Raw genomic sequence first — 13,100 nt, 5'->3', positions numbered from 1 at the left:
TTAGGCCTCGTCCCTGACCTTCTCAAAGGTCGCAGCCACCTGGAGTAGGAGGACCTCCTCAAAGACACGCCCGGTCAAGAGTAAGCCCACGGGCTGGGTGTCCAGGTAGCCAGCATTGATGGTCAGAGAGGGGTGACCGGTTAGGTTGGCAGCCATGGTATTCGACATCATGTCTGACGTCAGCTGGAGAAATTCTAGAGGAAAAAAAACCAACAAAATGTACCTTTAATAAAAAAAAATGCAGCATTCTTGTTTTGTAACAGTTTATCATTCAGCTTGTAAAACAAACAAAAATGGTTGTTAGCTTGCTGTCTAAACTTCACTACACTTTGCATATAATACCAAATTACAGAGCAGCAATGATTTGCACTTGACATGCACACACAAATGTATAATTTTGCCATCCGAGGATCTCCAACAACCTATTATCAATAACTTTCTTCTTTTGAAAACAATCCAAACATACACAATGCCCACACACTGCCTCTCTGGTATGATAAGTTGCTACTATCGACTTTACTCATATTGAATAATAAAATCTACCTCTTGTATACTGTATATGCCATAAATTCAGCAAGTCTAATTTTTTGTGAGTGGTTGAATTTGCGATTGTGGAGCAAAGTACTACACGGAGAAATGTATGCATGCATGTCACATTCGTGTCGGGATCAGGGTTAATATTTTTGTTTGTTTTTAAAGTCATGAACAGCACCTGACTCGTGAAATCCGCGAAAAATAAAAATCCTGCAAAATATTTGGCGTAAACAGTAATAAGCTTATTACAAAGCTCATGCTTTCGTGGCTCACAAAAAGACCACTGTCAAGAAAACAGCACATCAGAAGAGGATACACAGACAGAAGGCATTACACAATCTTTTCACTGTGCCTCTTTTTTGCACTGCTTTCTTCTGTTTTGTTAATGCTCACTTTTTCTAGCGATGTGCCAATTCAGTTCACATCTTTATTGTATGTAGCAGCCACAAATTGCAGACTTGTATTTAATAGGCTCTACACATGCCATCAGAATACCCAATATTTTTTTTTGTTCCTGTCATTAACAGCTCTCCCATTTCACTGGTGTGGAGCGTAGTGTGCCAGTAGGAAGTCATATTCTGGTAATTTGCAAGTTTCAGTTCCTGGATCTCTTGACAGTCACCCCAGACAATCATAGAAATAACTATTTCCTCTTCCTTGTGATATATATACCATCCATATTCCCAGAAGTCCTTAATGCTCTTATGATGACAAAGTCAGGATGAGATTTTCCATGGCATGAAGATTCAGACACAAAACTACTGAGGTACTTCATGTGCAGGAGGTTGCCTCCTTAGCAGTATGTTTGGCTACACTGCTTAACACAACATTTGCAAAAAGATGATTCTACATGTGTGAGCAACAGCAGATTTTTTTTCCCTTTTTTTTTGGCAGTTTCAAAGAAATGAAAATACCTAAAGAAGCTCTAGAATTACAGAAATGTAAGCCAATTTGAAGATGACAATACTATTAACACTTACACTTGTATGATACCCTGTGAATTGTATATTGACTCGGCCCTAATGTAACCAGAGACATTACAAAATTGTTTGTTTGTTTGTTTGTTTTTTATCTAAATAAATTGTATTCTGTGTGCAGGATGAATCATTCTAAAAAGACATTCCAAATAAATGATTTCTGGCACTGCATTTTTTATTGAACTCATATAGTGACACATGAAATCTTATCTATACACACCCTGATGGCTTTCACAAGACAGCACAACCTCAAGCTGTGGCAGGTTGGCACAGTCAACGTAACTGTTGATAATCACTACTCACTTGGCAAGGTACAGTTCTTCTTGGGAAGGTCTGTCGCTGTGAAAGGGACTGTTGGCATGGCGATGACGTCGTAGTCCTTGAAGACATCGTCGTAGGCCTGGGTGAGGAGGAGGCGGATGTTCTGGCCCTTCCCGTAGACCTGGCTCTGGTAGTTGGTTTTCATGTACTGCCCCATCAACATGGCAATCTGTGTATTATACAACATGAGCTCCACATAATCCTCTCTTGTAAAGCCCCACACAAACAAGCGAGTACGGACAATTATCACTTGAAAAGGACAAGTTTGGTTTCTAAGACACGTCTCGACTCATGGACAGAGTGTTTAGATTCATTTCTACACTTCCTCACTGTGCCCTCGACGCTCAGAGAGAGCGAGGCAATCTTAATTACCACACCAGGAAGCTGAAAATTTAAGAATTTGGCACATTTTTGCTCCGTTCAGATGGTATGAGACGGGTATGGAGGGAAACTGTGGAGACTGCTCTGGCTTGCTCTGAAGGTCTACCTCCCTGTAACTGTACTCCTCCAAACTGTCCAAATGTCTAATTGGTTATCTTCACAAGCCACAATAAAATTATATGAGAAGTCTCCACTGCGGAGGTTAGTAGCATACACTGTAGCAATATGAAGTCCACACATATAATCCACTTTCTAATTTATGTCACACATATTGATAGTAAGCAAATAATCAACGTTGGTTAAGGTGATGGGACAAACTATCACTTCCGAGGCGATCTGGATGTAGCTATCTTTCCGAAGCGCAGCTGAGGAAAGATAGCGTACACATTCAGATCGCCGAGGAAGTGATAGTTTGTCTCATTGCCTGAAACCAAAAGTTGATTATTTGCTTTATATTCCACATCTAGGGTCCTAGAAATTCCCATTTTATTCCACATCTGAAACAGTTTTAGCTAGCTGTCTTTAGGTATCCTTTATAGGGACGTGTGCGCATAGATGACAAAACAGTGAATTCGCTACGCGCACCGCGCGGCACCGAAGTGAAAGTGCGTTGCACTGTGTACTATCAAGTGACCTAGGTCACATGATAGTCCACAGTGCAACGTACCTTTATTTCACGTGTACTCATCTTGCGTTATGACTGTGTGGACTGTGTGGAGATCAGCGAAACAAAAGGGACTATCAACATAGAGTGTAACGAACTTTTCTTCTCAGGTAATTGTGATGGGCAAAACTACGCTTTATCACGTGATCAGCTCTGGACCAATCCTATTGCAACATTTTGAGTATGTGGAATATAATATATATTAACAAGGTAATGACTTTGGGTACTTATTAGAGTGCTTCTGAACTAGGTGCTCATGTGCTCTGGTCCTATACTGGCTATAGAGTACCAAAGGGGTTGTCATAGCCATTCATTGCCAAGGAAACTGGTTCTAAACAATCTCACCTGGCCCGAGTGTTTATGCACACACCTGGTTCCAACCGAAGCTAGTAATGAAAGACTGTGACATCATCACTTTGTTAACTCTAATGTACTCTTACTCGTGTCTAGGTAACTCTAGCATGTGGTGTAATTCATATTTATTCCTTGCATTACGGAATGCAGCCTCATGCCATTCTCTTTCTGGTACAGTGGTATATACTGTCTTGCAGGAAATGTCTACAGGTTAAGGGATGTAAAGACAAAGGTATACACAGAAATCCTGCACTTGAAACTCAATATTCTGTTCTAGCAGGAGTCTACTGTCTTGAACTTTATACACAGTGTGCACACTGTTTTTTAGTATTAAACATATGACATAATTCTGTTTAGAAAAAAAAAAAAACTACATAAAAATCAAACAAAACATTACAAAACACATATGCATAAATAAGTCTATAACTTGATGAAAATGATGTAAGGTTATTCACCTTCTGAGGATGGTTGAGGTCGTTGACCCTGGCCTTGAGCGATTTGCCCGCAGAGCTCATCATGCTGGTTGGGTAGAAGCCACGGTAACCTGTCCCCACACCTGATAAATGGGAAAAATTCAAAACTGAACTAAATCGGAAACCATGCACATGACATACAAGCCACATCAGGCAGCCTGCATTTGCACTGAAATGTCAGCAAATTATGCCTTCAAAAGCTTGACAAATGTTCCTACAAGGACTCAATGAGAAAACTCGTAGAAAAACTCATGATAAATAACAATTTATGTTTCTACACATAATGTGGGATGTAGCATCAGCTTGGGTTATGATCCAATGGCTTATTACAGCACACTACCTGCCTGGCAAGGGTTACACAAAGCTTTACTTGTCGAATATCATAGACTTTTGGCAGCTGCAACTATTCAGCTGAGTGCCAGCAGGGCGGATAGACTGTGCAAAGTGTTGATACCTTTCCACTCTTTAACCTGTTCACTGCCAGATTGATACCTTTCCCCTCTTTAACCTGTTTGCTGCAAGAGTCTGAAATCTTTATGGACTTTACACAAGATCCAACCAGGTTCCTGTACACACAGGGCTAATGAACGTGTGGTTTAAATTCAATGATTGGCCTTACTGGTCAATTATAATTTTGATTCAGCTGACTCAGGTAACCATTTACATCAACTGAGTAAGTGCCTTGTAAAAGCCGAAACAGGTTTTGCTATGTTCAGCAATACAATCCAATTTGTTTCATTTGTTATGCATCACAATACAACTTTGTCAACACAAAAAACACAAGGATATGATATCACAAGTCAATTCATTTTAACAACTTGTAACAACCCTGTGAGAAAACTTTGGGCTAAACGCACCACAAATCCAGAAATTACTGAAGTAAACCTTTTTTTTTTCTTCTTCTTAAAGCAACCGTGATTTTTATCTTAAATTAAGAAATCGCTACGGTGAATTTTTTTCTCTCTTTTCTTTTCAGAAGCCATAATTTTTATCTGAATAAGGAACTGAAGTGTATATCTGTAATGGAGTATGTACAGGTACAATTAATGCCATTTACAACAATAATAAATAGGGTGGAATGTCTTTGAGGTTTATAATAGCTGACTTTGGAGACATAAAATCCACACGATCAAGGCTGGTGCTAGTGGTGTTGCAAGGGGAGGGGGAGGGGCACCCTGTTAATCAACCTCCTCAATCATTACAGTGTACCCATAAGCTCTGCCTTAACTCTTTCTGTGTCAGGAATTTTTAACAGTGTGTGCAATTCTATGGGGTTTTCTGTGCCAAACAGAACTCAAAGCACACAAGGGGTTACCAATGAATTTCTCTGTCTATGCACTGAAAAAATTTTGCATCCCTGTGATTATGCATTTATTGCATATAAAGCTTTTGGTCAAGCACAATGTATGAATAGTTCGATGACCTCTTCATATACTGTAAAAGTGGATATTTTCGAGCAACTAATTTTTCGCGCTTGGCAGAGTAAGAAGAGTTTCGCGTGTTTTTAATTCCGCCGAATCAAGACGTCAACTACTGGAACGTATGGCGAGCAAAAAATATTTGCGTGCTTTTATTTTCACGCGAGTTTCTAGTTGCGCGAAATGCGCGAAAATTTCAAAACCGTGAAAAATTTCCACTTTTACAGTACTGCCAGTGTGATCATTTGTTGATTCTCAAACTCACCTCCAGTGATGATGGTGTTGTCCAGCATGCCTTCGTAGGCTATCGCTTCCCATATATTGGTGCCTGGGTGGTCAAAATCACAACAAGACTTGTGTCAGTGCTAAATTCACTCCAGGGAATCCCTATTCTTTTGTGCATGCATTACTTATAGGGCTTCACTCAAGAAAAAAAAATAACACAAACTAATGGGAATGTCCTTCATATCACACAGGGATAATCATGCTACCATAGCAAGGCAAACTAGGAATATCCCAACCATTACGCTTCCTTCTCTCTCTCAGACTCTGTATCTCCATGATTTCATATCATCTCCATCAACATCGTGCTGTTCTGACTTCACAAGAAGTGAATTACTGAATCCCTGTCGCTGAAAATACCAGACATCCAGTGCGATGAGTTGCATCAGTAGCACTCAAGTCTTTGTAATAACTACAACTCAGAGCAGGTAAGACTGTCATGAGCAATTACCAGTCAAAACGAAAATAAAAAGTAGCTACATGGTAAATTACAAAGGGAAAGGATATACAGCTCTTGGACCATTATCAGTTTGCAAGTATTTATAGAAATACTTTCACAATGTGCTATGTTGTCGAGGTCATGAACCATGAATGAGGATAGCATTGTATCATAAGATTTGTGTTCATAAATGGAAATTACTGTATATACCCAACGCAATATATTTAGCGAATCTAATTTCATACATATCTGGACTTCCAAAACAATGGGCGGAGAAATGTACATGTGCACATTGCATTGAAGTTGGGATCAGAATGAGTGTTTTTGCATGTTTTAAATTCAGGCAAAGTGCTAAACTCATGAAATTTGCAAATACAAAAACCCCACAAAATTAATAGCATAAAAAAGTGCACATGAGGGCTAATTGAACATCACATCTACACAGAGTCATTCTGTTCAACAGAAGGGCCTGAAAAGTCAATTGCCACACTCCGAATTCAAGCTTTTGTCCTACAATTGGCACCCCTGCAAATCATTTTCACAAAGAGGACAACTTTCAAAACCAACTTTCGTCAAGTAAAGTTTGAATTCCACTTAGAATGGTATGCTCTTTAACATTTAATAAAGTGGTTTCTAAATATCTCGCAAAAAGTTTTCAAGCCGAATCCTCACCTCGACCAATACTATACCATCCCTTTAAGAAATCAGAAATATGACAAAATCCAACAGAGGGCATCATTGTACCAGACACACAGATGGACTGTGGGGGAGAGAGGAAAGAAACTCACATTCGCTGTGGAGTGGAATAGAGACCTCAGTGATCTGGGCGCCAGCATAGGCCAGCTGGTCAATGGCCTTGCGGACGAGAGTGTCCACCTTTGGGTCGGAGTGGGACTGTCCGAAACCCTCCTTGAGAATGGCTATCTTGATGCCTTCCAGGCTGCACTGGCTCAGCTACAGACAAAAGGATGATAAATCATGAATTTGCAATCTCACGTTAATGAGGTACAAGAGATCCTAAGAATCCTTTTGTACCCTTACCCACGCCTCCCCCCCCCCCCCCCCCATACCCAACTGTGCATGCCTTGGTCATGCAGTATGCATTTCTCTGAGAGTAACGGAACAACCTCCCAAGCATCAAGAAATTAGGACAGAGTTCAACTGCCATGGTATCAACTGAAATGCCTCTACTGTCATCTGCAAACTATAATCTCAATTTGATTCTTTGTGTGCCACGTTCATGCCCCTGGCTCATAGTCCATGGCCGGCCAACTTCACATACATATTTTGCTCAGACGCACAGTCGCGCACAAACCGGCCGATAAATCCCAATATGCCAAAGTATATTGAAGGTGTCACAGCCATAGCTTTGTTATATGAGTTATATCACAGCAAAGCTTGTGATTTCTTTTCTACAACTCTGCTGTACTGCATTCTAGCATACAGGTACATGCTTCTATAAAAAGTAACATGGCTATGAAAAACAAAATGTTTTCCAAAAGTGCTCATGCACTGCAGTCTCAGAATATTGCAGCAGCACACAAAGGGTTTACACTGTAGCACAGAGAAAGTTATCACATACTATAAGAGAGAGAAAGTTATCACATAATGATAGAAGTAGGATTTATGAGGTCTACAGTTGGGAATGTGACGTTGCAAAAAGCAATTTCTGATCACTCATGAATATATCTGTATATTGAGATCAAGGCAGAAAACACAACAAATAAGTTTCACATAAACTGCTCGGAAACCACATCACCACCAGGCACACACAAAAAAAGAACCCTCAACACCTGCAGGATACATTTCACCACAGTCAAACATATTGTGCTACCAGCTGCCAATAAAATGAGATGAATCCTCTTCTTATCAGGGGAGTGAAAGGCTTCACAAAAATTTAAGACTGCCACTTTCTGGGATCATAAATGCTGTGCAGGTACACAGAATTCACAGAAAAACAAAAAACAAAAAACAAAAAAAAAACAAAAAAAAAAAAACCACACAGATGCTGGTATGCCACGCACAACGTAAACTAGAAATATCACTGAATTTGATTGATATCCCAGCCAAGCTCGCTGTTTCAGGCCCACAAGCACTAACTTGAAGACACAGAATTCATAAAACATGATTAGAATACCACACCCTCCTATTTACTGAAATATTCTTCATCTACAGATATTTCTTTCATGAAGGACCTGTTTGTTCATTCAATTTAATCCTATTCAAAATAACATGGAATTCTGTTTGCATACATGCGCTGTTGATAAGATGAGCAAACCTCTCAAGCAAGCTTTCTAGCCTTTGGGACCAACATTTGGTACAAAAGGTCTGACAAAGGTTTAAAGGAGATGGCTAGTAACTGATCAGTGGGAAACAGTGGGAATGCTGGGGATGATTGTTCCAATTCTTGTGGGATTCATTTAAGAGTACATTACATATCTATTGTTGTGTGAAAATTATTTGATTCAGAATGGTCTCATATTCAAGTAATGTGCAGTTTAAAGGACAAGTTCACCTTCATAAACATAAGGATTGAGAGAATGTAGCAATATTAGTAGAACACATCATTGAAAGTTTGAGGAAAATCGGACAATCCATTCAAAAGTTATGCATTTTTAAAGTTTTTGTGCAGTCACCGCTGGATGAGAAGACTACTGCAATGTGTGAATAACTTAGATGTCACATGCGAACAACAATATACGGAAAATATAAAGAGAATTTCACAAAATTTCATCTTTTGAAAAAAGTACACATTCCCCCGACTCGTTATCGACAAATGTTATGGGTAGTATTATTCCCCCTGCCTTTAGAAAGAGGCAAGTCAAGTGCTCTTTTATTATGCGAAAAAAGTGAAAATATGTTGAATTTTCTTTATATTTTCTTTATACTGTTGTACGCATATGACTCACAAGCTGTAGTAGTCTCCTCATCCAGCGGTTCCAACACAAAAATTTTAAAAATTCATAACTTTTGCATCGATTGTCCAATTTTCCTCAAACTTTCACTGATGTGTTCTACTATTATTGTTGCATTCTCTCAATCCTTATGTTTATGAAGGTGAACTTGTCCTTTAATGCCCCGTCACTGATACCAGGCACGCTAACCTGGAAACATTAAACTGCACATTACTTGATTATGAGACCATTCTGAATCAAATAATTTTCACACAACAATAGATATATAATGTACTCTTAAATGAATCCCACAAGAATTGGAACAATCATCCCCCAGCATTCCCACTGTTTCCCACTGATCAGTTACTAGCCATCCCCTTTAAAGCATTATCCAAGTTAACCCGCTCCATACTGAATTCTGAAATCCCCATAGACTTAATACACAGGCCACCAGCTTCCCGTATGGAACAGGTTAACAGGTCTGTGTTGTCTCTCAACACTTACCTCCTTGGTGTATTCAGGGACAATGATGCTTCTTGGCTGGCGAGGATCCAGCCCATCATTGTGGCCCGCCACAGCCTACAACAGCAGGGGAAGAGAAGAAAAACTGTTGCGATCCATGTGGATGATTTTGGAATACTGTAAAAGTGGATATTTTCGCGTGACTAATTTTTCGCGCTTGGCCGGGTCGGAAGAGTTTCGCGTGGTTTTAATTCCGCGGAATCAAGACATCACACACAGGCACATATGGCAAGCAAAAATATTTGCGTGCTTTTATTTTCGCGCTAGTTTCTGGTTGCGCGAAATGCGCAAAAATTTGAACACCGCGAAAATTTCCACTTTTACAGTACACAGTCAGAGAAAGAATGAAGGATTTTGTTTGTTTGTTTGTTTGTTTTTAAAGCCATGTTTGTACCTAGGAAATAACTGTCTTTTACACTTGTGACAAATTTTGCTTCCAGTTTCACATCAAATGAAGTGGACGTCCATTTGTGAAGTTGATGGTAGAAGCTGACAAATTTTCTAGGAATATGAATAAAGATTGAGTATTTTTGCAAAGTAAAAAAACAGAAATATATATTTACCTTGTAAAAAACCATGCCCCTCCTTTTTTGTTTGGGGGGGGGGGGGGAGGGAGGGGGGGGAGTGGAGATACTAGAAGATTAACATCTTTCAGAAATATTGTCATTCCAGACACTTATGTTTATATACTAACTAGACATATCGCTACGGCTACTGATATGCCTCCGCCATAATGCATGGTTCTCCTAATAGGTCTATAGTACAATGTCTTGACAATGTGTGATGACAGTTTCACACAACTGGCAAAATATTAAAAGGACAGGTTTGACACAAATGTGCTGAATGTTCACTTTCCTAGAACTAGGTTCAATTGGATGAATGATTAAATTGTCAGAGTGCAGGTATTTGGGGAACTGATGATTTTTACTTGACTTTTGACCCTTTTATAAGTTTATGCATTGAGTAATTTTCAAGGTATTGAGGAAAAGTATAATTTCAGTATCAAATGGGAAAATAGCATTATCTAAACCTGGCCTTTGACCTTTGACCTCACAGTTCCAAAGAGAATCACTGTTAGGTTGAACATGCATAAATATGTAAGTTTCATGATGATACCTGGAGTTACTTTCGAGATATGGAGGAAAAAGTGCAATTTAGCACTTTCACTTGACCTTTGACCTTTGACCTTTGACCTTTTGGCAAGAAACTTCCCCAAAAATATATATTGGGTAATACATGCCATACATCAAGTTAAAAAAAAAAAAAACCTTCAGGCATATTGCATTCTAAGGAAAGTAGTGATATTTTGAGGAGTTGACCTTGACCTTTGACCCCCTGACCTTTGACCCACGACCCCAACTTCCCTAGATAATCACTGCCCATCAGTACAAGCATATATACTAAGTTCCATGAAGATACCTTGAACCATTTGCGAGATATGGAGAAAAACATGAAATTTCAATTTTTTTTTTTCACAAAACAACCTGTGACCTTTGACCTTTGACCCTGTGACCCTAAAATCCACACAAAGTATTATCCCCCAAGGATATACCCTCATACCAAGTTTGATGTAAAACCACCACACGGTTCTTGAGATATCGACAAAAACAAAACGGGACGGACGGACGTACGGACGGACGACCCGAAAACATAATGCCTCCGGCCACTTCGTTGCGGAAGCATAAAAATAAACACAGTGATGTACAGTAAATCCAGGGGCCCGTTGCATAAAAGTTACAATTATGGTAACTTTGCCATCCAATGGTAACTACCATGGTAACAATACTCAACAGCCAATCAAAATCAAGAATTCCATGGAAGTTACCACTGGATGGCAAAGTTACCATAATTGTAACTTTTATGCAACGGGCCCCTGGACTGATGCTCATCTAATTTATTATCTTCACGTATGGTTCCACTATTGTCAGTGACTAAAATTAAAGTAATTTTCCATTTTTCAAATGATTAAATACAAAAATCCAAAATATTCTTGATCAGAAATTACACCAGTTGAAAGCAATGTATACTAATGATGGCAAACATGGCATATATTATCACACAAGACCTCTCTGCCGTGAAATGGCTGTCCTGCCACTAATCTGGTTGCAAAAAGTTTGAAATATTTTGTCATGCAGGCTGTGATAGCATTCAAGTCACATGATATCTCCTTTTCCCTGGTTGCGAAGGAAATGAGAAATTCAGTCATATTTGTTCCTGGTTGTTTCCACTAACTAATCTACCCAGTTAATCACAGAGGTTTATGATTCAAGACTCAAGATTTTTTTCTTATTGTCTAAAAAAAATACAGAAATTTGCCATTCCTGCCTGAATAATTAACATACTGACAAAAACATTGCACAAGTGCCGATGATACATACATAAATTGGTAATATAAAAATATATATCTTTATATGAAGAGTTTCATCACAATATATGCTAAATGCCATTTTTAAACACTTTAAAGTAAGCCCATCCTCACATAGAGTGAAATACCACCTTTCCAGTGGTACCTCACTTGTAACTTAACAAGGAATATTCTTGAAGATATGATTAAAAAAATCCTGCATTTTCTTATTATTTTCTATGTGTTTTAGTAGCTTTCATCGCAAATATCTCAACTGAACAAGAATGAAATTAGCTCGTTTGGGAATAAAACTGTGATAAAAAACATTTGTACAGAATATGCTGATAAAATACCTCAATTAACTTGAATCTAATATGTGTATTTCATTTTCAAAATTCCGCATTGTCGAGTTGGTGAGCTGGTGAGACTGGTACCTTTAGACATCAGTATATTTGGGAAAGCTATACAAAATGGCTCAGTGCTAAATGCACCGACTGCTTTATCAACTCTTGGATCTACACCTGCCTAAGGAAGCCTGGCAGAGTCCCAGAAACCACATTTCTGTGGATTACTCCTGTATATTTTTACTTAGATCATAAAATATCATCCTTCACTGTTAGTATATCATAAGGTAGAATATGAATAATTCATAAATTTGAGCCCTATTCTGTGCATATAACATAATACTGTCATAGTAAAGAATTGTTGAGAGCTTCTTTGTAAATGATCCTTAAATTAGTAATGCACATAAGGAGATTAGAGTTATTGTTTTTTCCTCGAAATGGCAAATTTTCATACATGTCTTTACGATGTAAGATTTTGTGAAGTTTTAATAATTTGTCCAAGGAACTGTTGCATAAAAGTTGAAATCAAACAGAAATCACTGAATACTTGATTCTGACAGGCTGATCCCTGACTTAAATTTTATTTTCTGACTCATGTTTGACTGCATTTATTTATGCAACACAGGCCAGTTCCTATAATCTGTCTCAAATATATGGGACATGCAATGAGAGTCAGAATTGCCAATTTGATGTCATGATGATGATTTCTTCAGCAACTTTCCTCTACGATTTCATGGAGTAATTGAAGAGTTTGACTGCAAAGCAGGTTAACTCCATTTTTGTTAATTTGTGATATTTGCAATTTAAACTGCTGAAAAAAAAGAAAATGTGGGGTATTTTCAATCATAACTCCGAGAACATTCCTCATCATGTAACAGGTGACGAATCATTGGAAATGTTTTATTTTGCTCTATCTGATGATGGACTTAAACATTTTTAAAAATGGCACTTAATCCGTTTTTCAAACAAACTCTTCAGTTGTAGGACTGTTTTGGTACTAGCTGTTTGCTCAACACTTTTGAGAAGTGAGTGTTACAGGGAGGCATCTCAGTGAATTTTTGATTTGTATGAATTTGTACACAATCAAAATCCTCATACAAAGTTTCCAAAGGTATAGGTTTGGAGTCAAATTACTGGTCATACATTTGATATC

General features: G+C 38.5%; 1 protein-coding gene across 1 annotated transcript in view; it reads right to left on the bottom strand.

Annotated features, from left to right (window-relative positions):
* Window positions 1-13,100, bottom strand: part of LOC139719072 (amidase-like) — a 38,011-nt gene continuing 24,911 nt past the window's right edge. The window contains exons 7-12 of the mRNA XM_071630514.1: window positions 9,242-9,316; window positions 6,632-6,797; window positions 5,388-5,450; window positions 3,687-3,787; window positions 1,815-2,001; window positions 1-194 (exon numbers count right to left, since the gene is read on the bottom strand). Coding sequence (XP_071486615.1) covers window positions 1-194; window positions 1,815-2,001; window positions 3,687-3,787; window positions 5,388-5,450; window positions 6,632-6,797; window positions 9,242-9,316 — 786 coding nt within the window. The remainder of the gene's footprint in view (window positions 195-1,814; window positions 2,002-3,686; window positions 3,788-5,387; window positions 5,451-6,631; window positions 6,798-9,241; window positions 9,317-13,100) is intronic.

The sequence above is a fragment of the Diadema antillarum genome, unplaced genomic scaffold, assembly GCF_040938485.1.
Source record: "Diadema antillarum isolate AM-2024a unplaced genomic scaffold, OU_Dant_1.0 scf00000103, whole genome shotgun sequence".
Taxonomy (NCBI): Eukaryota; Metazoa; Echinodermata; class Echinoidea; order Diadematoida; family Diadematidae; genus Diadema; species Diadema antillarum.
The sequence above is the reverse complement of the archived record's forward strand: the minus strand, read 5'-3'. Positions and strand labels throughout refer to the sequence as shown.